The 25,794-nt window shown below is 42.8% G+C and overlaps 1 protein-coding gene and 2 pseudogenes across 1 annotated transcript; 2 read left to right on the forward strand and 1 right to left on the reverse strand.

Moving 5' to 3' along the window:
• The first annotated feature begins 2,180 nt into the window (after positions 1 to 2,180).
• LOC116865277 lies at positions 2,181 to 5,944 on the forward strand (annotated as a pseudogene).
• Positions 5,945 to 10,089: 4,145 nt separating this feature from the next.
• On the forward strand, positions 10,090 to 11,034 carry LOC116865306 (olfactory receptor 52B4-like). Its single transcript, XM_032853576.1, has one exon. The coding sequence runs from the start codon at positions 10,090 to 10,092 to the stop codon at positions 11,032 to 11,034; it is 945 nt and encodes a 314-aa protein (XP_032709467.1).
• A 3,885-nt stretch (positions 11,035 to 14,919) lies between these two features.
• On the reverse strand, positions 14,920 to 16,728 carry LOC116865278 (annotated as a pseudogene).
• Positions 16,729 to 25,794: the final 9,066 nt, after the last annotated feature.

Consider the following 25,794-nt stretch of genomic DNA (forward strand, 5'->3'; position numbering starts at 1 on the left):
TCTTCTTCTTCTTCTTCTTCTTCTTCTTCTTCTTCTTCTTCTTCTTCATCTTCTTCTTCTCCTCCTTCTCCTCCTCCTCCTTCTTCTTTTTTTAAAGATTTTATTTGTGTATTTGTTAAAGGGAGAAAGAGAGAGAGCGAGAGCACAAACAGGCAGAGGGAGAGGCAGGCTCCCTGCTGAGCAAGCAGCCCAATGTGGGGCTCAATCCCAGGACCCTGAAATCATGAGCTGAGCAGAAGGCAGATGCTTAACTGACAGCCTCCCAGGCAGATGTCCCAGCCCAGCCCCCTCTTTCAGCCTGGTCTGTTCCCCACACCAGGATTTAGCATATGCCCTGATGGAAAATGCAATAAGCAAATGTGGGCTTGCCTGGGGGCACCTACATCCTCTCTAGCAACTGCTTCTCCTTCCAGTCCTGCCTGACTTGATTTCTCTCTAAAAAATTCAGTGGCTTTATGTATTTTTTTAAAGATTTTATTTGTTTATTTGACAGAGATCACAAGTAGGCAGAGAGGCAGGCAGAGAGAGAGGAGGGGAAGCAGGCTCCCTGCTGAGCAGAGAGCTCCATGTGGGGCTCAATCCCAGGACCCTGGGATCATGACCTGAGCTGAAGGCAGAGGTTTAATCCACTGAGCCACCCAGGCACCCTGTGGCTTTATGTATTTTATCCAGCTTTACATTTACTACTGATAGGAGGATTAGTGTGGCCTACTGTCCTCCACTGTGCTCAGATGTGGAGGCTGGATACACTTCTCATCCACAAAGGTCCTTAATCTCCATGGTGCTGACTGGTTTAGGTTTCATTCTCCGTCACAGGAGTTGTAACAGAATTCTGCCTCCAGGCTTACCGCTTCCCATCCATAGTAGCCTGGAGGCAGATATCTCAAGATGGGACAATTTCAACATCAAAAAGAATAATATCTACCATGGATTGAAACCCATCTAATATGAGTTTATTCTGAGTCTGAAAAAAATGATCTCCCTTTGGAAGTTCTAGGGGACTAATTCATTATTCTGAAAGCAGGTAAGGGGAGAACTTTAAACATGCCTCTCTTCTATAAACTCAATTTCCAGTGCCTCATCTTGAGTTTCCTAGACTTCAGTGTAAGTGGGACACTGCACTCCTATCAAGTGCTCCTAGCCAAATGCAATACCCACTCTGGGGTCTTACTACCCCACAAGGCACCTCGGTGGCATCTAACCCAGTGAGCACTCAGCTTTTGAGGACACTCTCTCCCTTGGTCTTGAGAATACTCATTCTGTGGTTCTCCGCTTGACCATCTATTCTTCCTCCCTCTTGTCCCCCATGTCTCAGTGCCCTTCTGAGGTGCCGCAGCCAGCATCCAATGGCCCCATCCTGCCCCACTCCTGCCTCAGAGTTCCTCAGCCTGGGTCCCGAGTCCCTCACCCAGTTGGGTACCCCTCAGTGAGATTCCACAGTAAGGTCATAAACCTCAGTTCTCTGCTACCTTTTGAGGAAACAGACAGTAGAGGTATCTTAGAGAGGGACTCACTTAGAGTTGGGGTAAGTAAACCATTATATCTGAACCACACACTATAAGGGGGTTGTAAAATGATAGCATAAGAGGGAGATTTTGGTTGCTTGAAGGCCCGATGGTGGAACTAGGTGTGTGGGAGTGCTTTCTGAATGCTATTAAGTTAGTGCCTAGGCTTAAACTCTAAGGAAGGATGTTGGGGAGGTTGGTTTTGGTCTTCTGAGACTGGATTCTCTGTGACCCAAAAAGCCAATGTGAAGTCAAGAGTGGAATTAAGAGGCGAGGGGACTAGAAGGCTTTTTCAGGTGTATCAGAGGAGGGCTGCCCTTTCTTTGTTCTTCACCACCACCCTTATGGGGAATAGAGAGCACTTTGCCTTCCATCATCTCTGGGTCTGCTCCCATCTGGGGTCGAGGAACAACCAGACCAGAGTCTCAGAGAGCTGGGTATACAAACCTTTGTCCGGTTCGTCAGGACAAACTGCACATTTCCCCAGTGGCATACAGGTACTGGGGAGAAAGAAGACAGTGCAGATGAAAGGTAAATTCCATTCAAGAAATTGATGGAGGAGGATGACAAAACACATTTTCTGAGTCCCTCATGGAATTTCTCTTATAAATAACTTAGTGAATGAATTGAAGGAAGAGGTGGTCTTTCTTGAGATACAAATTAGATTTGAGAACCATGTCCAAACAAGCAGCAAAAACGTAAAGGTAAATCAAGAACAACAAAATGTAAATGACTGGAAATTCAGAAGGAGTATTTTCATTAACAGATGGGAGACAATAATTAACTAGTAGACAATAATAGACTAGTAGATTATTCCTTGAGCGGTTATAAAAGGCTCACTGTGTTTCAGGCTTCCTCATGCTTCCTCAACAGGGTTGATATACCCCTAAGGAGCCAAAAATGATTTCAGGGGCTGGTGGTGGTAGTGGTAGTGGGACAAAAATCTTACACTTTTTATATATAAAGCCCAGATACAGTACAGAAGCAGATGTGTGACTTATCTGTGCTATTGAAATTTCCTAGGGGGAATTAGGGAAAAAATGTCTAAAAAGGCCCCTTAGGTGGGTGATAATGAATAAAAGATTGACAAGTAGTGAACTAGACTGATGAGAAAGGCAGATGCTGGTAAAGATTTTTAGCTCTGAGGAGAAAGAGAAAAATCTACAAACATTAAGCTAAAAAAAGATCATGTTATGTATAAAAGAAGAATCATGTTGGGATTGGATTTTTTTTTAATCTCTAATGCTGGAACAAAGACAGTGAAATGGCAGTTAAGGACTATACCCAACCTCTACCTAGCCATGTTGAGGTTCATCCGTCAGGGTGAAAGAAAAATACACAGCAGCTCTGAGGGTCTAATTCCCATTTTCCCCACCCACAAAAGTACTTGAGAGAAGACTTTTCAAACATTATCACTTATGTGAACCAGAACAAAATGGAGGTGGGGGGAATGAGAAGAAAAGAAAGAAAATATAAGAAAGCATTGAAGTTTATATTAAATAGTTAAATAATTTATTATGAAGTCTAATGGAAAAAGAAGGTGAGCTTTCAGGCAACGTCCATTCTAAGTTATAGGGACCCAGAAATCAAAGGGGCTAGCTCCAAGATAGATTAGATAAGGAGCACCAAACTAGAATTAACAAAATGTCTCAGCAATACCTGGGAGTTAGGAATATGGTCAGTGAAAAAGAATTAAGAGATTTAGAAAACTTCTGTCTTCCAATAGCAGGGAAATGGGATGTGATTAGGAAGGGCAGAGAAAGTATAGGTAACCATTTAATAGAATGGGAAATCAAAGTATAACTTCAAAATTAACAAGGACAGAATGGAATGTATAACAACTTGATAAATGTCTCAAAAATAAAGAAAATCAAGGCAGAAAAAAATGTAAAATAAATAAAACACAAGGAATGAAGTGAAGTACAACAGTCCTTAAGGCCAAATGTGTATGGTCTAAATTCTGGCATTACTACATTTTGAAATGTAAAGGGTGGGTGGGCAAAGGGATGACAGGAATTAGCAAATAAAATCAGGATGACAGTACATTCCATACCTAGAGATTCTGATTCCATTGGTCTGGGATGGTCCCCTGGTGTTGACATCTTTTTTTTTTTTTTTTTAATCCTCAACAATTTTTTTTATGTGTGCAATACAGTATTGTTAGTTATGGGCACAACATTGTACAGAATATCTTTAGAATTCAATCATCTTGTATAACTGAAACTTTATATCCATTCTATAGGATCTGTGGCCAACTTGGGGTCAGAATGAGAGGTAGCTCCCCATTTCTCCCAGCCTCTGGTAACTTGTCATTCTACACTCTGCTTCTGTGCATTCTCTTTTTATATGACTTATGAGATTTAAGCAATAAAATGGTTTGATAAAATGGGCATTTTTGATTGTCTTGAAAAATGGGATCTATGTTGGTAAGTTTTTTGAGATATCTTTAATTGACTGGACAGATTGCACTGATTCGAAGAGCCATACAGTACTCTTTTAAAAAATTCTTCAAAAAGATTTTATTTATTTTGAGTGGGGAGTGGGCTGAGCAGGGAGCCCACTGTGGGGCTCCATCCCAGGACCCTGGGATCATGACCTGAGCCAAAGGCAGATGCTTAACTGACTGAGCCACCCAGGTGCCCCTCCATACAGTGCTCTTAGCTGGTATTTACATAGCTATCATAAGCTTTCCTTTAAAAAAAAACCTTTTATTGAGGTATGATTGACATACAAAAAGCAGTATATATTAAATGTATACAACTTGATGAGTTTGGAGATAAATATACATCTGAGAAACCATCTCCACAATCTGTGTGGTGAAAATATCATTTCCTCCAGAAGTTGACTTCATTTCTTCCTTTTTCCTATCCCTCCTCTCTAGCCAAATACAAGAATGAGCCAACAGGTGTAACTCCAGATTTAAAAACGCTCCCTCTGGTAGCAGCTCCCTTGTCAAGGGAACTAGAGGTACCAGTGATTCAATCATCTAACTGTTCTAATGATCAGATTATGGTTAGCATGATTAGATTGCACTCCCCTTGATCAAACTGAATCCCTCAAGAAGTGCTAGAAGTCTCCACCCACTCCTTGAAGGTGATTGAGTACAAATCAACCTGGTTCTTGTTCTGAGACACTTAGCCAGAGGAAGATCAATGCATGATTTTCCTTGAGAATCATAATTTTAAGAGTACTAAATGCAGAAAATGCTGTGTTGTAATTTCTAATATACTATCAGCGGGGATGTTGTCCAGCATGTGATTTGTTTACATTGGTGAACGATTTTATGAATTTTGGGGCAAAACTATTCAACCATCCTATGGTTTACACAACTGTGTTTCTAGAAAATCCACATGTATATTCATGTGCAAGAATACTTACATGTCACTGTATGTAGAATTGAACTGGATGTCAGTTCAAAACCTCAAAACAGATTTCCCACCCATATTCCTGACCGGGTCGCTGTAGAACAGTGACACGCTTACTGTTAGCCTAGTTGACCTGGTCACTGTCAACCTCAGTCCTCATTCCCCATGTAGAGCAACCCAGCCAATTGCAGGTTTCACATCCCTGCCTCAGGTGGTCACACCCTGATGGAAATTCAGTGATTTAGCTGGGATTCAGTAGCTTAGTGCCTGTAATCACCTCCCAGTTGTTGTGATTAGGTTATGGGTCTTAGGATCAGATGACGCTCCACCCACTGAAACCGAAGTGCTGGAAGTCTCCGCCCACTTGGAAGGAGCTGGCTTATTCGGTCCGCTGCGGGTCCTCACACATCCGGTGGGAAGAGCCGAACCAGGTGGTCAGGGCCCTGGCAGCACAGTTCCCGCAGACCCCGCAGCCCCCCGGCTGCCGTCGCCGTGCCCTCATCCCCGCTCAGGGTGGCTGTGGTGTGCAGAAGCCATGTGAACCGCAGCATAGAAGCCCATAGCCTCCTCCGCAAGAGAAGCTTCCGTGCCCGGTCTTTCGGGGTCGGATCTCGGGTGAAGATCCCAGGACCCTCTCTCAATCGCCGGGTGAGCTACGACTTCTCCACGACGTAGAAGCAGATGTACGAGGACCTTTGCAGGAACGACCAGGAACGCTACCGCAGGAACGGAATCCTGCACCTCCTGGGGAGAAACCAGAGGATCAAGCCGCGCCCCCAAAGGTTTCAGGAGTGCAGCGACCCCTTCGACGTCATCTTCACCTTTGAGGAGAGTGTCTGTGACCGTGTGGTGCAGGAGGTGTGGGCCAGGGAGCCGGCGACCCTCCAGCCCGTGCGCGTGGTCAATGTGGCCATTGCCGACACCTTGGAGGACGCCACCCTTGGGGCTTTCCTTATCTGCCAGCTGTGCCAGAGCCTCCAGTGCGCGGGCGACGTGGACAGTCTGGGTCCGCTGCTGCTGGCGGCGGTGGAGAAAACAGGACAGAGCTTTCTTCACACGGTCTGCTTCTACTGACGGTGTCGGCTGGACGGGGCGCCCTTGTTAGGTCACAGCTTTCGTGTGGCGTTTTGGACCAGTTGGTGGAGAAAGCCCTTTCCACCAGCTTCTGTTTGTCTGATTTTTAGGTATATACTCTCAACCAGGGAGGAGTCGAGCAAGAAAAAACATTTTTGGGAAACGAGGACGAGGGCCAAGATCAAGTCCAGACCTGGGGACACTGTTCTGGGTCCTTTGGGCACAGAACGTCATTGAGCGCTCACGTGGCTCCGCGAGGAAGTTCCTGGCACCGCCTGTGTGTTTTAGATGAGGGAAGGAACGTTTATAACGGACTGCGGCACAAGGGATCTGTTGAAGGATAGGCAGCCAATAAACATTCAAAGTCAACTGTTGCCCGAGGGTCTGCGGGACTGAAGTCTGAGCACCACCGAGACCCCCGGCTGCTCGAACAGGAGAAGCCCCACCCGCGGCAGGGGACCCAGACCGGCCCAGGCTTCCTCTGACCTCCGCACGCGTGGACTGACTTTGCCTCTGGTTCCTTAACCTCTTACCCCTTGTTGTATCTTGTTTGCCGTGTGACTTCGTAGGAAGCCAAGTTTAATGTGTAGTGAAATGTCATTGAGTTTGGAATCCTGAACCTGCTTTCACCTTGCTTTATGATTAAATAAAGCTGACGTTGTGCAGAGTTACAGTTCGTACTGGCCTTTCTAGCACGCCCGCGACAGTCCCCTCCCTGTACCAACAGGAGAAGAGACATCCTTAACAGGAGAGGCGAGAAATTTAGGGCCCAGAAGTCTGTACGGACAACCTTTGCTACTTGGCACTAATCATCTACCCCAGCCCAAGTTCTGTTTAGAGTTCCTTACTAATTAAAGCGCCTGAAATTAGGCTTCCTTTATCCTGTCAATTCGTTAAAGATTTATTGTCTCTTTATCTAAGAAGTATAAAAACTGCCAGCTTTGGTCATTTCTTTAGGCTGCAGTTTCATTATTGGGCTTCCGTGAAGCACATAATAAAACTGATTTTTTTTTTCTCCTGTTAATCTGTCTCATGTCAATTTAATTCTTAGTCCAGTTGGAACACTTTGATCAGTAGAAAATAATTTTTCCTTCTCTTCACTAATATGATTTTTTAGAAGAGCATCAAGTATGGAGAACTAGCTAGGATAAGACATGAATTGATAGCAAAAGATGCTTTTTTTTTCTCCCCCCGAAGGTGTGACTACTTTCTTCTTCCTGATTAAAAAAATGTACAAGATTGCTTTTATAATCAGTTAGAATATAAAGTTATTTCTGAGTTGGAAAAAGTTCACATCCTATATTCAGGATGAGGAAAACCAAATAGAATTTCTTATAAAAGAATATAAACAAAGCATGAGAATTTTTTTTCCAGCAACCATAAATGTGGATTTTTGATGACCAAATACTAAGCAGAATGATACCCTATGTAGGCAAATGAAAAAATTTGTCATGAATCTCAAGAATCTCATGTGCCTTAAACAAATTATGCATGGATGTTTATGAACCCTTAGGAAAGAATGAAAATTTATTATTTATGGCTTCAAAATATGAATCTCATGACCAATCCTGGAATGAATATAATGAAACATCATTCTTTACATGAAAAACAAAAATTTGAAAATCGTTTTTGCATATGTATTGATATTGCAGATTGAAAAATAACTTTACTATTCATTAATTCAATAGTCAATGCCAGGGTAGGTATTAAAAGAGGTCTGTAGCAAGGTTGGTTTAGCTGGGAGAGCTTTTTTGAGGTGAAATACCATAAACGTGAACATTCGAAGTGAGATGAAAATTAGAGCAGGTGGGGAGGAATGGGCCAGAAGCTAGTCAGGAGAAGGCCAGGGAGGGGAATGGCACTTAGGGACCTGGGATCCAGGCCATTTGGAGGGCAAGGCTAATGGAGACAGCCGTGTCCCCGGGGCCCTGATGTAAGCACTTCCCTCAAGAGTTGTCATGAAAGAGAATAAACAGCTCAGTGCCTGGCTCCCAACTAGCTAATTGTCATCTCCAGTCTCAGTAAGATCTGGTGAGTAAATTAGACATGTGTGTAGTGGGTTAAGTTCCAGGATCAAGGTAAGGATTGGGCTGGTGTCAAATCCCAGGACTTTGCTGCATCAAGAGTGGTAATGACCAGAGCTACCAATTGGGTTGCTTACAGCAGAAGTGGAGGGGATGGTCTGGGAAGGGAGGTTTAGAGTATATGGGCAGCTGAGGTTAATGAAGCCTGCTCAAGAAAGAAGTAATCGAATGTGTGGCAAGTGCTCTAATGATTAGGTTAGACATGTGAAAACAGAAAAGATATGGACTTACTTCGAACCCTTCTTGGTAAACATGACAAGATCCCAGAGAATGACTGGAATTTCTTCTAGGCTTCCCAAAGCAAGTCATGGGAAGCAGAGTAAGACATCTCAGGCAGGTGTGAGGAGGGAATTAGGAGGGAGGGGCACTGAATGGGACATTGAGGATGAGCTTGTGTCAGACCAAAGTCATCTTAATTTGGTCAGGAGACCAACTGAACAGGCAAATCCTCAGCCTTTGAGCTCCCTGCTTTCTCTCACTAGTTCTTATTAATGAAATGTCTTCAGGACACCTGGGTGGCTCAGTCATTTAAGTGACTGACACTTGATCTCAGCTCAGGTCTTGATCTCAGGGTTGTGAGTTCAAGCCCCACATTGGGCTCCACCCTGGGTGGGGGGCCTACTTAAAAGAAAAAAAAATTCAAAAAATAATTTTTTTTCTGCTATTCCCTTTCCCCAAACACATGACCATCACCAGTTTCTGAAATCTACCCCCTCTCCAGCCCAGCCTTTATTGGTTTGTGTCTTCTACGGCCTCTTCCTTCTTGCCATATTCTTCTTTCCCAATCAGGTCTGTGGGGACACACACCTGCTCTTACATCCCTCCAGCGCCATCCCACTGAAGATCAGCCACCCTCACTAGAGAGAACCTTGTCACAGAGCAGTCATATGCTCTGTAGGAGACAGTGCCCTGACCTAGGCCAGCTGAATGGACTCCTCTGACTGGTGATTCTGATGGCAGAACACTTTCTCCTAGCACTTGGACGATGGAAATTGGAGCTGATTTTTTTCCCCAGAAAGAAAAATCAGGGGCATGAGGAGGATAACTGGAATGGAAGAAATAATGTTCATGAGTGTAAGATACACCTTAGCTACTAAGCTAGATGTTTTAAGATACCCTTTTATACGGGGAATTATTATTTGTGTCCAATTCTTCAGCCTATTTGCTTACAGATTTGATTTTCTCCTAAACCATGAAAGCAGAACTCAGGTAAATTCCCATTTTTTCTGTTTCCCTAATTTATAATATGGTGCCGAAAAATAGTTACTGCTTCCTGAATGACCAAGTGAATGAATGAATGTATACTAAGAACTAACTGATAAAATTTCCACCTGTAGAAAACCTCCCAATGTCATGCACATCCCTTTCCAGCAATAATGCCTTATTTTCCGAATTCAGTCATTTCTGAACTTAGTTTCCTAAGGTGTGAGCATGAGTCCATCAATGTTACTTCTTTAAGGTCTGTTGACTCTCTCCACAAGTGAGCCGATAATGTGGTGAAGCCCGAGAGATTTCAAATCTCATTTCCTTCAGTTAGGCCAAATCTGCCTGTACAAACACCACCCTGCTTTCTTCAGTATTCCCTACACACAGCTAACTGGGGCTGAATAAACACTGTCTAATGAGCATGCCATACTTCGATTTGAATGCCCACATTTCCTTCTCTTGCTTCCTGCCCTATTCATTCTTTTCCTTATGATGAACCACCTACTACAACGTCAAGTTCAAGAAACATCTTGTTAAAGCCTTTCCAGATACATGTAATGATTTCCTTTGTGTATTCATAATCATGTGTTTGCAGGAGAAATACATACAACAATGTGTTTTATTTGATTAGCTTGGGATATAAATTAGACTGTTAAATTAGACTATCACTGATTGAGGTAGATAATACGTCCTATTGACTTTTTATGTTTCTTATTGTTTGCATGTTCAGAGAAGATGGAGAGTATGAGATATGCCAAAAGCTCCTAGTGTCTTCACAAAGAATCTTGCAAGAAAATTTGTATTTTCAGCACTGTCTATGAATCCAATGTGATGTCTCCGGTAGTCTCCACAGGTATGATTTCCTTAAACCACACTGGTGTTAGCCCCACAATCTTCCACTTCCTGGGCATCCCTGGGCTAGAGGACCAGCACATGTGGATTTCCATCCCCTTTTTCATTTCCTATGTCATCGCCCTGCTTGGGAACAGCCTGCTCATCGGCATTATCCTCACAAGGCACAGCCTCCGGGAACCCATGTACCTCTTCCTCTGCATGCTGGCTGGAGCAGACCTCGTGCTCTCCACCTGCACCGTACCTCAGGCCTTGGCCATCTTCTGGTTCCGTGCTGGGGAGATCTCCCTGGATCGCTGCATCACTCAATTCTTCTTCATCCACTGCACCTTCATCTCTGAGTCAGGGATCTTGCTGGTGATGGCGTTTGACCGCTACATTGCCATATGCTACCCCCTGAGATACACCACTATTCTTACACATGCTCTGATTGGGAAAATCGGTGTGATCATCTTCCTGAGAAGTTATTGTATGATTTTCCCCATAATATTTCTTCTGAAAAGATTGACTTTCTGCCAAAATAATATTATTCCACACACCTATTGTGAACACATTGGTTTGGCCAAATATGCTTGTAATGACATTCGAGTGAACATCTGGTATGGACTTTTTGTCATCACGTCGACAGTGGTCTTAGATGTCCTGTTAATTTTTGTTTCTTATGTGCTGATTCTCCATGCTGTCTTCCACATGCCTTCCCGAGATGCTCGCCACAAAGCTCTCAATACGTGTGGCTCTCATGTCTGCATCATCATCCTCTTTTATGGGCCTGCGATCTTTACAACCCTTACTCAGCGGTTTGGACGCCACATTCCACCTCATATCCACATCTTATTGGCTAATGTCTGTATTCTGGTTCCACCTATGCTGAATCCCATCATTTATGGGATTAAGACCAAGCAAATCCGGGAGCAGGTGTCTTACATATTTTTCCCAAAGCAGAAATAACTTTGGCAGAGGAATAGCATTTTCAGCATCTCTAGTTATCCACGATGTGATCTATGGAAGCAGTGGGTGGAAACACTAGCAGTAAGTGGAAACACTGGGAAATAGCTCAGTGAATTCTGTTTTTGGAGCATGTTCATCAGGAAGGTGACAAGACTTGCATCTTCCACTATCAAAGCAACAGAGAGAGCAGTGCCATTGACTGAGCTGGTTACCTCCTGAATGGAGTCTGTGGCTGGATATGTGAATTTCCAGAGTCATGTGTCCTTATTGGTCGCCTAATTTTTGGTAATGAATGAAATTAGGGAAGGAAACATTCTTTCTCTATCCTTCAAGGTGCTCCAGCTGGACTAAGAATTAAACTGACATGAGACAGATTAAGAGGAAAAAAACCCTCGGTTTATTATGTGCACACAGAAACCCAATAATGAAATTGAGACCTAAAGAAATGACTGAGGCAGGAAGTTTTTAAACTTTTTAGAGAAAGAGACAATAAATTTTTGAGGAATTGACAGAATAAAGAAAACAGGTGTTTGGGAACTTAAATTAGTAGGGAATTCTAAGCAGAAATTTAGTCTGAGGTAGTAGATTAGGAAAAAAAATAAGGTTTGTTTCTATGGTTTTCTTAACTTTCAAATCCCTATCTTTGGTGATAAGGTTGTATTTTTACTTGGTACAGAGAGAGTATTCTTCACGTGGGAGATCTGTTTTCTGCTTTCAGGGGGCCAGTATGAGTCTGAGAGTCCTTGCATTGGCTTTTTCTTAGGTAACTTTTATTGAAAATAATTAATGTACCAAAGTGACACATTTTGAGGCAGACTGCCCTTGGCCCCTGAGAAATGAGAACAGTGAGTGCTCTGGTCTTGGAAGTTGTTAAGTTATTCCTCACTGCGTTTCTCATCCTGTGAGATAGTGTGTGATATCCCTGGACAATCACATAGAAAGGGCCTAATATTTTGGTTACGCAGGGTGAATAACTTCTGGAAATCTTATGGACAGCATGGTGACTATAGTTAACAATACTGTACTGCATATTTAAAATTTGCTAAGAGATTTGATCTTTTTTAAAATTTAATTTTATTTTTAAAATTTCTTTTCAGTGTACCAGGATTCATTGTGTATGTAAGAGATTTGATCTTAAGTGCTCTCACTCTCTCACAGGAATTATAGCTAGGAAAGGAAATGAATATGTTAATTAGCTTGATTTTGGTAATCATTTCACAGTATCAATATGTCAAAATATCGCATTGTGTACCCTAAATATGTGTAATTTTTGTCAATTATACTTTAATAAAGCAGGAAAAAAAAGAAGTCACCTAAAATACAGCAATTAGATTTGTTAATAATTTGGTATGTATGTGTCCATATATTTCTCTATGTATCTTTATTTGTTTAAAAATAATAAAAATATAAGCATATTCATAAATGTCAATGGACATATATGTAGTTATACTTTGAGAAAAGGTGGAATTTTTTGATGTTCTTTTTTTTTTGAAAGATTTTGCTTATTTATTTGATAGAGAGATCACAAGGTAGGCAGAGTGGCAGGCAGAGAGAGAGGGGGAAGCAGGCTCCCTGCTGAGCATAGAGCCCAATGTGGGGCTAGATCCCAGGACCCTGAGATCATGACCTGAGCCGATTGCAGAGGTTTAACCCATTGAGCCACCCAGGTGCCCCTTGATGTTCTTTTAAAAAAAATCCATTTACCCCAATTCCCTTCTTCTAACTCCCCATGTCCTCCATGCTATTTGTTATGTTCCACAAATAAGTGAAACCATATGACAATTGGCTCTCTCTGCTTGACTTATTTTACTCAGCATAATCTCTCCCAGTTGGAAGGGGAGGTGAACAATGAGAGACTATGGACTCTGAAAAACAATCTGAAGGGTTTGAAGAGGTGGGGGGGGGTGGGAGGTTGGGGGAACCAGGTGGTGGGTATTGTAGAGGGCATGGATTGCATGGAGCACTGGGTGTGGTACAAAAACAATGAATACTGTTATGCTGAAAAAAAAAAAAGATTTCAAGTAAAAAAAAAAATAGAGCTTCCCTATGACCCTGCAATTGCACTACTGGGTATTTACCCCAAAGATACAGATGTAATGAAAAGAACGGCCATCTGTACCCCAATGTTTATAGCAGCAATGGCCACGGTCGCCAAACTGTGGAAAGAACCAAGATGCCCTTCAATGGACGAATGGATAAGGAAGATGTGGTCCATATACTCTATGGAGTATTATGCATCCATCAGAAGGGATGAATACCCAACTTTTGTAGCAACATGGACGGGACTGGAAGAGATTATGCTGAGTGAAATAAGTCAAGCAGAGAGAGTCAATTATATGGTTTCACTTATTTGTGGAGCATAACAAATAGCATGGAGGACAAGGGAAGATGGAGAGGAGAAGGGAGTTGAGGGAAATTGGAAGGGGAGGTGAACCATGAGAGACTATGGACTCTGAAAAACAATCTGAGGGTTTTGAAGGGGCGGGGGGTGGGAGGTTGGGGGATCCAGGTGGTGGGTATTGTAGAGGGCATGGATTGCATGGAGCACTGGGTGTGGTGCAAAAATAATGAATACTGTTACGCTGAAAAAATAAAAAATTTAAAAAAAAGGTGTGATAGCAAGAAAAAAAATCCATTTAATTAACATATAGTGTATTATTAATTTCAGAGGTAGAGTTTAGGGATTCATCAGTTGCATATAACACCCAGTGCTCATTATATCATGTGCCCTCTGTAATGCCCATCACCCAGTTACCCTATCCTCCTACCCCCTGCCCTCCATCAACCCTCAGTTTCTTTCCTACAGTTAAGAGTCTCTTACGGTTTGTGTCCCTCTCCAGTTTGTCTTATTTTATTTTTCTTTACCTTCACCCATGATCCTCTGTTTTGTTTAAGTTCCACATATGAATGAAATCATGTGATAATGATCTTTCTTGGACTGACTGACTTTTCTTGACATAATACCCTCTAGTTTCATCCACGTTATTGCAAATGGCAGGATTTCATTTTCTGATGACTAATATTCACATATATATGTATGTATGTATGTATATATACATACATTTATACATACATACATATATACATACATATATACATACATATATATACATACACACACATATATATATATGTATATATATATATATATCTCACCTCCTCTTTATCCATTCTTCTGTTGATGGACATCTGGACTCTTTCCATAGTTTGGCTATTGTGGACATTGCTGCTATAAACATTTGGGTGCACAGGCCCCTTGGGATCACTACATTTGTATCTTTGGGGTAAATACCCAGGAGTGCGATTGCTGGGTCATAGGGTAGTTCTATTTTCAACTTTTTTTTTTTTAAGATTTTATTTATTGAGTTGACAGAGAGAGATCACAAGTAGACAGAGAGGCAGGCAGAGAGAGAGAGAGGGAAGCAGGCTCCCTGCTGAGCAGAGAGCCCGATGCGGGACTCGATCCCAGGACCCTGAGATCATGACCTGAGCCGAAGGCAGAGGCTTAACCCACTGAGCCACCCAGGCGCCCTATTTTCAACTTTTTGAGGACCCTCCATACTGTTTTCCAGAGTGGCTGCACCAGCTTGCATTCCCACCAGCAGTGCAGGAGTGTTCCCCCATGGACAAACTATTCTGTACTGTTTTCTGTACAATGCATACAGTGGGACTGAGGGGGAAGGGGGAAGAGGCCCTGGAACACACACTTGAACATGTACAAAAGTAAGTTGACACTATGACACCCCACCAGCAAGAATGATGGAGCTCTCCCTCGCCCCCAGGGCTGAGGGGCACATTCTAGAAAATGGCAGGAAGGGAGCTAACCAGTGCTGGCCAAGGTGCTGTGGGGGTGAGAAGGGGTGTGAGTCCACAGGGGAAGAAGGCCTATGAGTAGGCCGTCTTGAGCCAGTTGGCTGTTGAGCAGCAGCTCAGCAGCTTCTTAAGGATAGTGGGGGCGTGGCTGAGTGGCTGGCCAGCTCCTTGGGGACTCCGTAGTCCTCCGGTGGGCTCAGACCCAGGTGCGGAAGTCCCGCCTCTCCTTGCTGTAGGTAATGGCTGCCAGCATCCTGCACAGGATGAGTTTGGTTTTGTTCTGGAACAAGCTGGTCTGCACACAGCTATTGCTGAGGTGTGATGGCGCTGCAGGTGCAAAACCAGGTGCACAGGGTAGGGTAGCCCCGCTGGCTGATCACCTTCCCCGGGTGTGATATTGGCGCCTGCCTTCAGCAAGAGCGAAGTGGTGCCACTATAGTGGTGCCATGCAGTTCAGGAAATACTTCAGGAGGCTGATCTTCATCAGGGACCTGGGATGGGAGCTCACAGTGAGGTAGGACTCTGTGCCATCGCGCTCTGTGTCATTGTACCTCTACAATGAGGTAGATCAGGCGCGTTGAGTCTTTGAAGAACACCCCCATGCCGTTGTCACAGCGGGTACCCGAGGCCATATTGTTCAAAGAGTCCACGCGCCTGCTGACCCAGAAGATGGGGATGCAGGCGGGATCCTCAGCCTCCTCTTGCATCACCAGCCCCCGCTCCGAGGGCTTGGACGCTTTGACGCTGTGTAGCTGTTGCAGCATGTTGCTGGGGGCAGTCAGCTGCCTCATTGGTCTCCCAGGCCACTGGCTCCTCTTTTTCCCTTGGCCGCTTGGGCATGGAGTTCTTCGTGCTTTATTGAGGACTGTGAGAGGCTTCAGTTGCTCGGGTCCAGGCTGCTGAGAGCAATGGAAAACTGGGGTGCAGTGGTGAGACAGGTGATGGGGAGCCCGGTGGAGATGGAGCCGGAAGTAAAGAAGTTGTCACTGAGCAGCTCGTGAATGATGGGGTGGGCAGTAGGGTCTGTCTGAAGCATCCTCTGGATGAGGGAGGCGGCCACAGGGTTGATGTGTTCAGAATACTGTAGTCATTCTTCTTGATCCAGAGGTATGTCTCTTTGAGGAGTGAGGTCTCAAAAGATGGTTTGCCCACTAACAATGTATACATGATACACCCAATGGACCACACGTCCACCTCCAAACGGTACCCTTTCTTGCTCAGCGCCTCAGGAGCTATGCAATTAGGAGTCCGCCCAGAGTCTTCTTGCATTCCCCATCATATTCCACTTTGGTTGCCAGTCCCAAATCCCTTATTTTCACCTCCAGATCCTCATTCAGGAAAAGGTTGCCCAGCTTGAGGTCCCGGTGAATAACAGTTTTGGTACAGGTATTGGTTTTGGTGCAGGTACTGGTAGCCGAGGACAATCTGTGGAAGGTGGTAGCAGGCTTCTGGCGCAGTCATTGCTTTCCTCGGCTTGTGCAGCTCCAGGAGAGACCTCTGGCAGCAGAGCTCCAGCACCACAAATAGAAGTTGTTGGCCGTGAAAAAGCTGTGCAAGCCTACTATGTGCTGGTGGGTGAAGCTGTGTGAATGGATATCCCCATGGACATCTTCTTCTGGTGCAGCTTGAGCAGCAACAACTTAGGCACAATCTTGCCTGTGCACACCTCCTTAGTGTCAGGGTCGGAGATCTTGAAACACTTAGCAAAGTCACCCTTTCCCAGACAGCGTCCTCGCAGGCCCGTCCACTAGGACCTCCGGGATCTCTAGTAGCCATTGGGGGCAGTAGCTGTAACTCCCGCCGGGCTTTCCCTGGGTGGGATGGTGCTGGTGCCAGCTTCCCTGCAGTTGCTGGAAATTCATGTTCCTGGAGTTGCTCCATGGACCTAGCAGGATATGGGCAGTCTTCGCTTCGCTCTACCTTCGCATGTTCCCCTTCTTCTCACTACATCTGTACCTTTGGGGCAGATACCTAGTAGTGTAATTGCTGGGTCCTAAGGTAGCTCTATTTTTAACACCTTGAGGAACCTCCATACTGTTTTCCAGAGTGGCTCTACCAGCTTGCATTCCCACCAACATTGTAAGAGTTTCTCTTCATCCACATCCTTGCCAACATTTGTTAATTACTGTTTTGTTAATTTTTGCCATTCTAAGTGGTGTAAGGTGGTATCTGGTTGTGATTTTGATTTGTATTTCCCTGATGGCTAGTGATGTTGAACACTTTTTCATGTGTCTGTTAGCCATTTGTGTGTCTTCTTTAGAGAAGTGTCTGTTCATGTCTTCTGCCCATTTTTTGACTGGGTTATTTGTTTTTTGAGTGTTGAGTTTGATACGTTCTTTATAGATTTTAGATACCAACGCTTTATCTGTAATGTCATTGGCAGATGACATTCCATGGGTTGCCTCTTAGTTTTGTTGACTGTTTCCTTTGCTGTGCAGAAGCTTTTTGTCTTGATGAAATCAAGCAGAGAAAGACAATTATCATAGGATTTAACTCATATGTGGGACATAAGCAATAGTATGGAGGACCATAGGGGAAGGGACGGAAAACTGACGGGGGAGAAATCAGAGAGGGAGATGAACCATGAGAGACTATGGACCCTGAGAAACAAAGTGAGGGTTTTAGAGGGGAAGGGGGTGGGAGGATGGGGTAACAGGGTGATGGCTATTAAGGAGAGCACATGTGATGAGCGCTGGGTGTTATAAGCAACTAATGGATCACTGAACACTAAATCAAAAACTGATGATGTACTATACAGTGGCTAACTGAACACAATATAAAAATAAAAATCTCAAAAAAGAAGATGTGATACACACACACACACACAGAATTGAATATTACTCTGCTATAAAAAAGAATGAAATCTTGCCATTTACAATGATGTGGATGGAGCTAGAGAGTATTACGCTAAGTCATTCAGAGAAAGTTTAATACAGTATGATTTCATTCATGTGGAATTTAAGAAACAAAACAAATGGTAGGGGGTGCTGGGAAGATGGTAGAGGAGTACGGGACCCTATTTTAACCAGTTCCCAGAATTTAGCTGGATATCTACTAAACCATTCTGATCACCCATGAAATCAGCTTGAGATAGAAGAATATATATCTGAATCTCTACAAGCAGAAAAATGGCATTTTTCAAGAGCTGGATAAAAGAATCCTAAAATGTGTATGGAACTAGCAAAGACCCCAAATTATGAAAGAAATGTTAAAAAAGAAAAAAGAAAGCGGGGACATCATGTTGCCTGATTTCAAGTTATATTACAAAGCTATGATCCCAAGACAGCATGATATTGAAACAAAAATAGACATATAGACCAATGGAACAGAATAGAGAGATCAAATACAGACCTTCAACTCTGTGGTCAACTAATCTTCAACAAAGCAGGAAAAAATATCCAATGGAAAAAAGATAGTCCCCTCAAAAAATGGTGCTGGGAAAATTGGACAGCTATATACAGAAGATTGAAACTCGACCATTCTTTTATACCATATTCAACGATAAACTCAAAAAGGATAAAAGACCTCAATGTGAGACAGGAATCCATCAGAATCCTAGAGGAGAACATAGGCAATAATCTCTCAACATCAGCCACAGCAACTTCTTTCAAGACATGTCTCCAAAGGCAAAAGAATCAAAAGCGAAAATGAACTTTTGGGACTTCATCAAGATAAACACCTTCTGCACAGCAAAGGAGACCATCAACAAAACAAAGAGGCAACCCACAGAATGGGAGAAGATATTCGCAAATGACACTACAGACAAAAGGCTGATGTCCAAGATTTGTAAGGAACTTCTCAAACTCAACACCCAAAAAACAAATATTCCAGTCAAAAAATGGGCAGAAGACATGAACAGACACTTCTCCAAAGAAGACATACAAATGGCTAACAGACACATGAAAAAAATGTTCATCATCATTAGCCATTAGGGAAATTCAAATCAAAATGACATTGAGATACCGCCTTACACCAGTTAGAATGGCAAAAATTAACAAAACAGGAAACAAACATTGGAGAGGATGTGGAGAAAGGGGAACTCTCTTACATTGTTGGTGGGAATGCAAGTTGGTGCAGCCACTTTGGAAAACAGTGTGGAGGTTCCTCCAAAATTCTTATGACCCAGCAATTGCATTTCTAGGTATTTACCCCACAGGTACAGATGTAGTGAAAAGAAGGGGCACATACACCCCAATATTCATAGTAGCAATGTCCACAATAGCTGAACTGTGGAAAGAGCAGATGCCCTTCAATACATGAATGGATAAAGAAGATGTAGTCCATATGTACAATGGAATATTCCTCAGCCTTCAGAAAGGATGAATACCCACCATCTGTATTGGCATGGGTGGAACTGGAGAGGATTATGCTGAGTAAAATAAGTCAAGCAGAGAAAGACAATTATCATATGGTTTCTCTTATATGTGGAATATAAGGAATAGCATGGAGGATGTTGGGAGAAGGAAGGGAAAAATGAAGGGGGGGATATCAGAGGGTGAGATGAACCATGAGAGACTATGGATTCCGAGAAACAAACTGAGGGTTTGTGGTGTCGGGGGATTGGTTAGCCTGGTGATGGGTAGTAAGGAGGGCCGAGAGTGCATGGAGCACTCGGTGTTATACACAAACGATGAATCATGGAACACTACATCAAAAACTAATGATGTACTGTATGGTGAACAACATAACATTCACAAAAAAAAAAAAAAGAAAAGAAACAAAAGAACATGGAGGAAAAAAGGGAGGAATACCAAAAAACAGACTCTTATCTATAGAGAATCAACTGACGGTTACCAGAAGGAAGGGGTGGGGAATGGGTGAAACAGGCGATTTTGTCATATACATCTTTTTATGTATAAATATGTATGTGTATATGTATAAATATGTATGAGGAGTGCTCTTGTGATGAGCATCAGCTGTTGTATGGACGTTTTGAATGACTACATTGTACGCCTGAAACCAATATTGCACTATATGTTAACTGGAATTTAAGTAAAAACTTAAAAAAAGCAGAAAAAAAATAAAATCGCTCTCAGTTCTCTGCCTTGAAACTAATGTCCAGACCTATATGTATGTTTGTGGAGTGCTTGTGGTAAGGTAAGTTCCTGGTAGTGTTTTCCTATTGATTCAGTGTCCTTTAAGATAAGTCCCTCAGCTGACAGTGGGTAGGCAGGGTCATGATTGGGAAAGGGTGAGAAGGATCATTTGAGATTGTAGTTGTGACTAATGGGAACAAGTATTTGAGGTCTTCTTCTGAAGACAGGAATGTTTTGTCCAGTTGGTATTATTTTTGCCAGAAAATCCATTTGGATTTTGGTCTGTTTGGGCAAGGTAGGGAATATGACAGGGAGAGAGGTGTAAAATGCTGTGGGTACTGAAAGGGAGTGATCACAGTGTTGGATTGCAAAACCTAAGTGTACAAGAGGAGATGAAGAAAAGGAATGGGACTAGATTCAGTGGACTGTAGAATGATGGTTGGTTTAACAGAACCTATAGTTTAAAAGAAATGAATTAAAAAGATTGAAAAGTTGGAACTTTAAGATTGGTGAATGTGCTTTTTCCTGTTGTGATCTAGTGGCAGAGTTCTGGATGTTATTATAGAAGTTGGTTTCTCTGGTAGTGTGTAGACCAAGGCAGTAGTGGAAGAGTCCAAACACTGAACATTGCGGGTGTTGGAGAAGTAACTTCTGCTGTTGCTACAGTTCCTAAGAAAGATGGGGGTGGTTGGGGGTAAGGAAGCCTGTGCGTCTGGCGCTGAAGTCATCATTAGAAATGCTGGAGTGAGGAGAGTGGGGCTCGATCAGGTGTTAATAGGCAAATAGGTAGGTAATATGTAGGTAAATATGGTGAGAGAATGTTTTCCAGGTGGCATGAACATCACTCGTGTTGGTGTTTTTACTAAAGGGAGGGGAGATTACGATTGGGAGTTGTAATTGTGACTCTCAGCATCTATGCTCCACTATGAGGAGTGGGTATAAAGATTTGGATTCGCTAAGCTGGAGATACCACAGTGGTTTCTTGAGTAGGCAGCATGGTTTTAGTCATGATGAAGAGGCAAGTGGAATGTTCACAAGTTGTTGAAGATGAAAAAACAACAGCACTGGATGCAGATTGCTAAGAGACTGGAATATAAATGTTACTATAGCAGTTAGTTAGGCTGGGAAGAGGGGCCTTGTCAATGAAAGTGGGCATATGGATGTCGATAAAGATGTATATGACAAATTTTTTATCTTGACTTGGGTGGTGTTTGCTCTATGATAAATAATTCATTAAGCAATTCATTTCTTTTGTTTTCTGTTTTTGTGTTTCTTTTCTATTTAATTTTAATTTTAATTTTTATTTATTTTATTATTTTTTATTATGTTATGTTAGTCACCATACAGTATGTCATCATCATTAGCCATTAGGGAAATTCAAATCAAAACAACATTGAGATATGACCTTATACCAGTTAGAATGGCAAAAATTAATAAGGCAGGAAACAATAAATGTTGGAGAGGATGTGGAGAAAGGGGAACCCTCTGACACTGTTGGTGGGAATGCATGTTGGTGCAGCCACTTTGGAAAACAGTGTGGAGGTTTCTCAAAAAATTAAAAATAGAGCTACCCTATGACCCAGCAATTGCACTACTGGGTATTTGCCCCAAAGATACAGATGTAGTGAAAAGAAGGGCCATATGTACCCCAAGGTTCATAGCAGCAGTGGCCACAGTCGCCAAACTGTGGAAAGAGCAGAGATGCCCTTCAACAGAAGAATGGATAAAGATGTGGTCCATATACACAATGAAATATTACTCAGCCATCAGAAACGTGTTTCTTTTTTAAACAACAAAACTCCCCCAAATGAGATAAATCCTTTAGAGTCTGAAAGGCAATAACCTAACATTATGAATATGTCAATAACTTTTTTATTTTTAATTATTTCTTATCCCTCACAACCCATATCCAATCTCCCCTAAAGTTTCTTGATTGTATAATCATATTCTGACTGTTTCTGCTTTCACTTCATTCTAGATCCAGTAAACAGGGGACATAATTCTTCAGCCTCATTTTGTTGGTCTGAGCAAATCCTGAGGCCATCACAGATGCAAGGGACCAGGTAATAGACTGTCCTTCACGATGGGGGAATTGGTTTGTATGTGTGGTAGACTGAAGAGCTACTGGCTGCCATTTGTGTAGATGGTCAGCTACACTTGACAAACTATCAGACTGTCCACTATTCAAAAGCTTGACATATGCTGTGCTGGCAAGGCTATGAGAAAAAGTTGCTTCCGTACATTGCTGGCAGGAATGAAAGTAGGAAGTCTCTAAGAAGGGAATCTTTCTGTGTACAATCCGACTGCGAATGCATTTACCCCTCAGGCAAGGTCATCTTACTTCTAGATATAGACTGTAAGATCTATCAAGAATTATCCAACTGAAGAGCGCCTGCATGGCTTGATAGGTTAAGCCTCTGCCTTTGGCTCAGGTCATGATCTCAGGGTCTTGGGATCGAGCCCTGCATTGGGCTCTCTGCTCAGTGGGGAGCCTGCTTCCCTCCCCTCTCTGTCTGCCTCTCTGCCTACTTGTGATCTCTCTCTCTCTCTCTGTCAAATGAATAAATAAAATCTTAAAAAAAAAAGAATTATCCCACTGAAGAAGAGAGAGAAAAAATAATATAAAAAAGCAAACTCTCAGGTCTTGGTACAACAGTGTCAAAATATATATTGTTGGGATTTCAAAATGAAATGAGAGAATAGGACAGAAAAATGTTTTCTAAGAAATATTTGCTGACTATATCTAAATGAGGTAAATATAATGAGCTTGCTGAGATTCAAGAATCTTCCTAAACTTCAGAGACGATAAACACAAGGAAAGCTCTGCCTAGGCCCATCCAAATTGAACTGAAAATTAAGATGAAGTGAAAAGTCTTGAATGCAGCCTAAGGAGTCAATCAAAGGCTATAGAAACTTGGCTAAGGTCAGCAAGAATCACATGCCTTTACTAATTGTTAAGCTTGTACATTTATATACCCTTAGACAACAGAGTTCAACATCAGATTCATGACTGTAATTTGAAACTCATGAAAGTTTCACATCATCCTTCTTATGAAGAATAAAACACTAAAAACTGAGACCATCTTAATTGTGAGCATTTATATTACAATTTCAGTAAAAGAGGCATGCAGCAAGGCTGGCTTAGGTGGTAGAAAGTTTCTGTATCAGAGCATCTGTAGAGAAATGAGAGAAATGGAGCAGGAAGAGGTGAAGGGGGGTGGGCAATGGTCTTAGAGACCCAGCCCACCTGGGATGAGGGTGAGGCTGGTGGAGAGGCCCTGTCCCTGGGGCCCTGGTGTAGTGCTCCCTCAAGGGCTCTCATGACAGAGCATAAACAGCCCAATTGTTGTCCTCATGTCATTTCCTGAAGACTCAATCTAAGGCTGTTGAGTGCATGTCTGTCTGGGAGTAGAAAGGCTCCTGGATCAAGGTAAGGACTGGGCTGGTGTGTCCCAGACAGGCCAGAGGTGACAGGACTCTTGGAGGCTATTGATATATGTGGATGAAGAATGGAAAACCGGAGACGCCAATCTGGTTGGTCATGGCCAATGTGGAGAGGGAGTTCTGGGAAGGCAGGTGGGAGTACATGGGCTATCTGATGTTACTGACAGTTAGTAGACAAAGAGATGCCATCCAAAAAGTAACAGGTACCCTAATAATTAGGCTGGGTATGAGATAACAGAAAGATACTGACTGAGACTGCAGACATACCTTGGCAAATATGAGAAGAGCCCTGGGAAGGATGGGGACCTGCACTGGGCTTTAGAAAGCAGGGTGTGGGAGGAAGGGCTTTGAGGAGGCAGCCAGGCTTTCTTGGGCAGATGTGAGAAGAAAGTGCGAGGGAGGGATGTCTGAGAGGGGATGTGGAGGATGAACATGTGTTAGAACAAGGTCATTCCAACAGGAGACCAGCTGAATAGGGAGCTCTCCATTCCCTGAGCTCCCTGGTTTTGGTCTTCGGCTGAATTAATAAAGATATTCCTGCTTCTCCCTTCCTGCAACCATCTGGTATCAGCAGCTTCTATGATCTTCCCTCACCTCAAGCCCCTGCCTGTGCACATTGTGTCTTTGCTGGCCTTTGCCTTCCACAGAACTGCTATGCTTTCTAGAGACAGTGCCCTCCTTCAAGGCCAGCTGGACTCCCTTGAGTACCTAATGGTAGAACTGTTTCTCCTATCACCTGGAGCTGATTTTCCTCCCCAGAAAGAAAAAAAGCAGAGGCACCAAGACGGGGAGTCAGAGGGTGGAAGATACGATGTTAATGAGCGTAAGCTATAACTCAGCTACTGAGATAGGTATTTTGGGATATTCTTCCTCAGAGGGAATAAACATTTGTGCCCAATTCTCCAAAACAACCTGTATAAATTTGATTCATTCTCAAATCATAAGCCCCTAGGTTTGTGGGAGGGTCTCAGTTTTTCATATCACCAGTTTGTACTATGGTGCTTGAAAATTAGTTTCACGCTCAAATATACTTGCCGAAGGACTAATGAATGAAAGTTTACTGGCAAACATATGATAAAATTTCTGCCTTCAACAAAATATTCTAAATTTGATGCTGTTGCATGCCCAGAAAAAATGAGCTTTCTCCTTTCCAATTTCAGTAGTTTTTAGTTTCCTAAGGTGTGAACCCAAGGAATTCCTCCCTCAACTTAGGGTCACAGGCCCTGTCAATATTCTCTCTTAAAGGGCTTATGACTTTCTTTCACAACTTTTTTATTGGGTTAGTCACCATCCATCATTAGTTTTTGATGTAGTGTTCCAAGATTCATTGTTTACATATAACACCCAGTGCTCCATGCAATCCATGGCCTCCTTAATACCCACCACCAGGCTCACCCAACTCCCCACCCACCTCCCCTCCAAAACCCTCAGTTTGTTTCTCAGAGTCCACAGTCTCTCATGCTTCGTCTCCCCCTCCGATTTCCCCCCTTCACTTTTCCTTTCCTTCTCCTAGTATCTTCCATGTTATTCCTTATGTTCAACATATGAGTGAAACCATATGATAATTGTCTTTCTTTGCTTGACTTACTTCCCTTAACATAATCCCCTCCAGTTCCATCCATGTTGATAGAAACTGGTGGGTATTCATCCTTTTTGATGGCTGAATAATATTCCATTGTGTATATGGACCATATCTTCTTTATCCATTCATCTGTTGAAGGGGATCCCAGCTCTTTCCATAGTTTGGCCTTTGTGGACATTGCTGCTATAAACATTGGGGTATATGGACTCATGACTTCCTTTATGGGTAAGCAAATTATGTGATAGATTCTGAAATTTCAAATCTCATTTCTATCCATACTTGGTTTGTGACATTTGGTGATTCACATTCACTGGGTGTCATTTACTCTTAGTGTGAAATGGGAAAAATACCAAATTCCTGGAGTGGATCTTCAATATCTAAATACAAAAAAATATGAAGGACTACGAAGTGTTTACTATAATCTCTGGCATAAATAGATGTATAACAAATACTGGATTAATTTCTCTGTGACTATATAATATTCTATTCCTAGAATACCACTAGCCATTTAGAATCCTGTCTCTTCAGCCAATTACTATTCCAATAAATGTCCACAAGTAACCTTCTAAAGTAGAGTAATTGTTCTAAACTACTGGCTTCAAGACATCTACTGGCTTCCCCCTGTGTAAAGGATGGATGGAGTCTAAGTATGAAGTTGTGATTAAGGCTCTTCACCATCTGCTTGTGCAGAAAAATCTGCTTGTGCAGCCCCTCCCCTGCCCCCTTTCAGTGTTTTCTGTGCATCAGCTACCCTGGGCTGGAAATGTTTCGAGAATGCAAACCTTTTTCATGGTGATTCCCCCTTTTCCTTCTTTACCTTATGTTAAATGACTCAATCTCAAACTCAAGAATCATCTTGTAATTGCCTTCAGCCCCTCTGCCCCC

Source organism: Lontra canadensis, unplaced genomic scaffold (assembly GCF_010015895.1).
Source record: "Lontra canadensis isolate GAN:19392208 unplaced genomic scaffold, GSC_riverotter_1.0 scaffold7, whole genome shotgun sequence".
Classification (NCBI taxonomy): domain Eukaryota; kingdom Metazoa; phylum Chordata; class Mammalia; order Carnivora; family Mustelidae; genus Lontra; species Lontra canadensis.

Coding starts and splice junctions, on each gene's coding strand:
- LOC116865306 (XM_032853576.1), top strand. CDS start 10,090: ATGATTTCCTTAAACCACACTGGTGTTAGCCCCACAATCTTCCACTTC.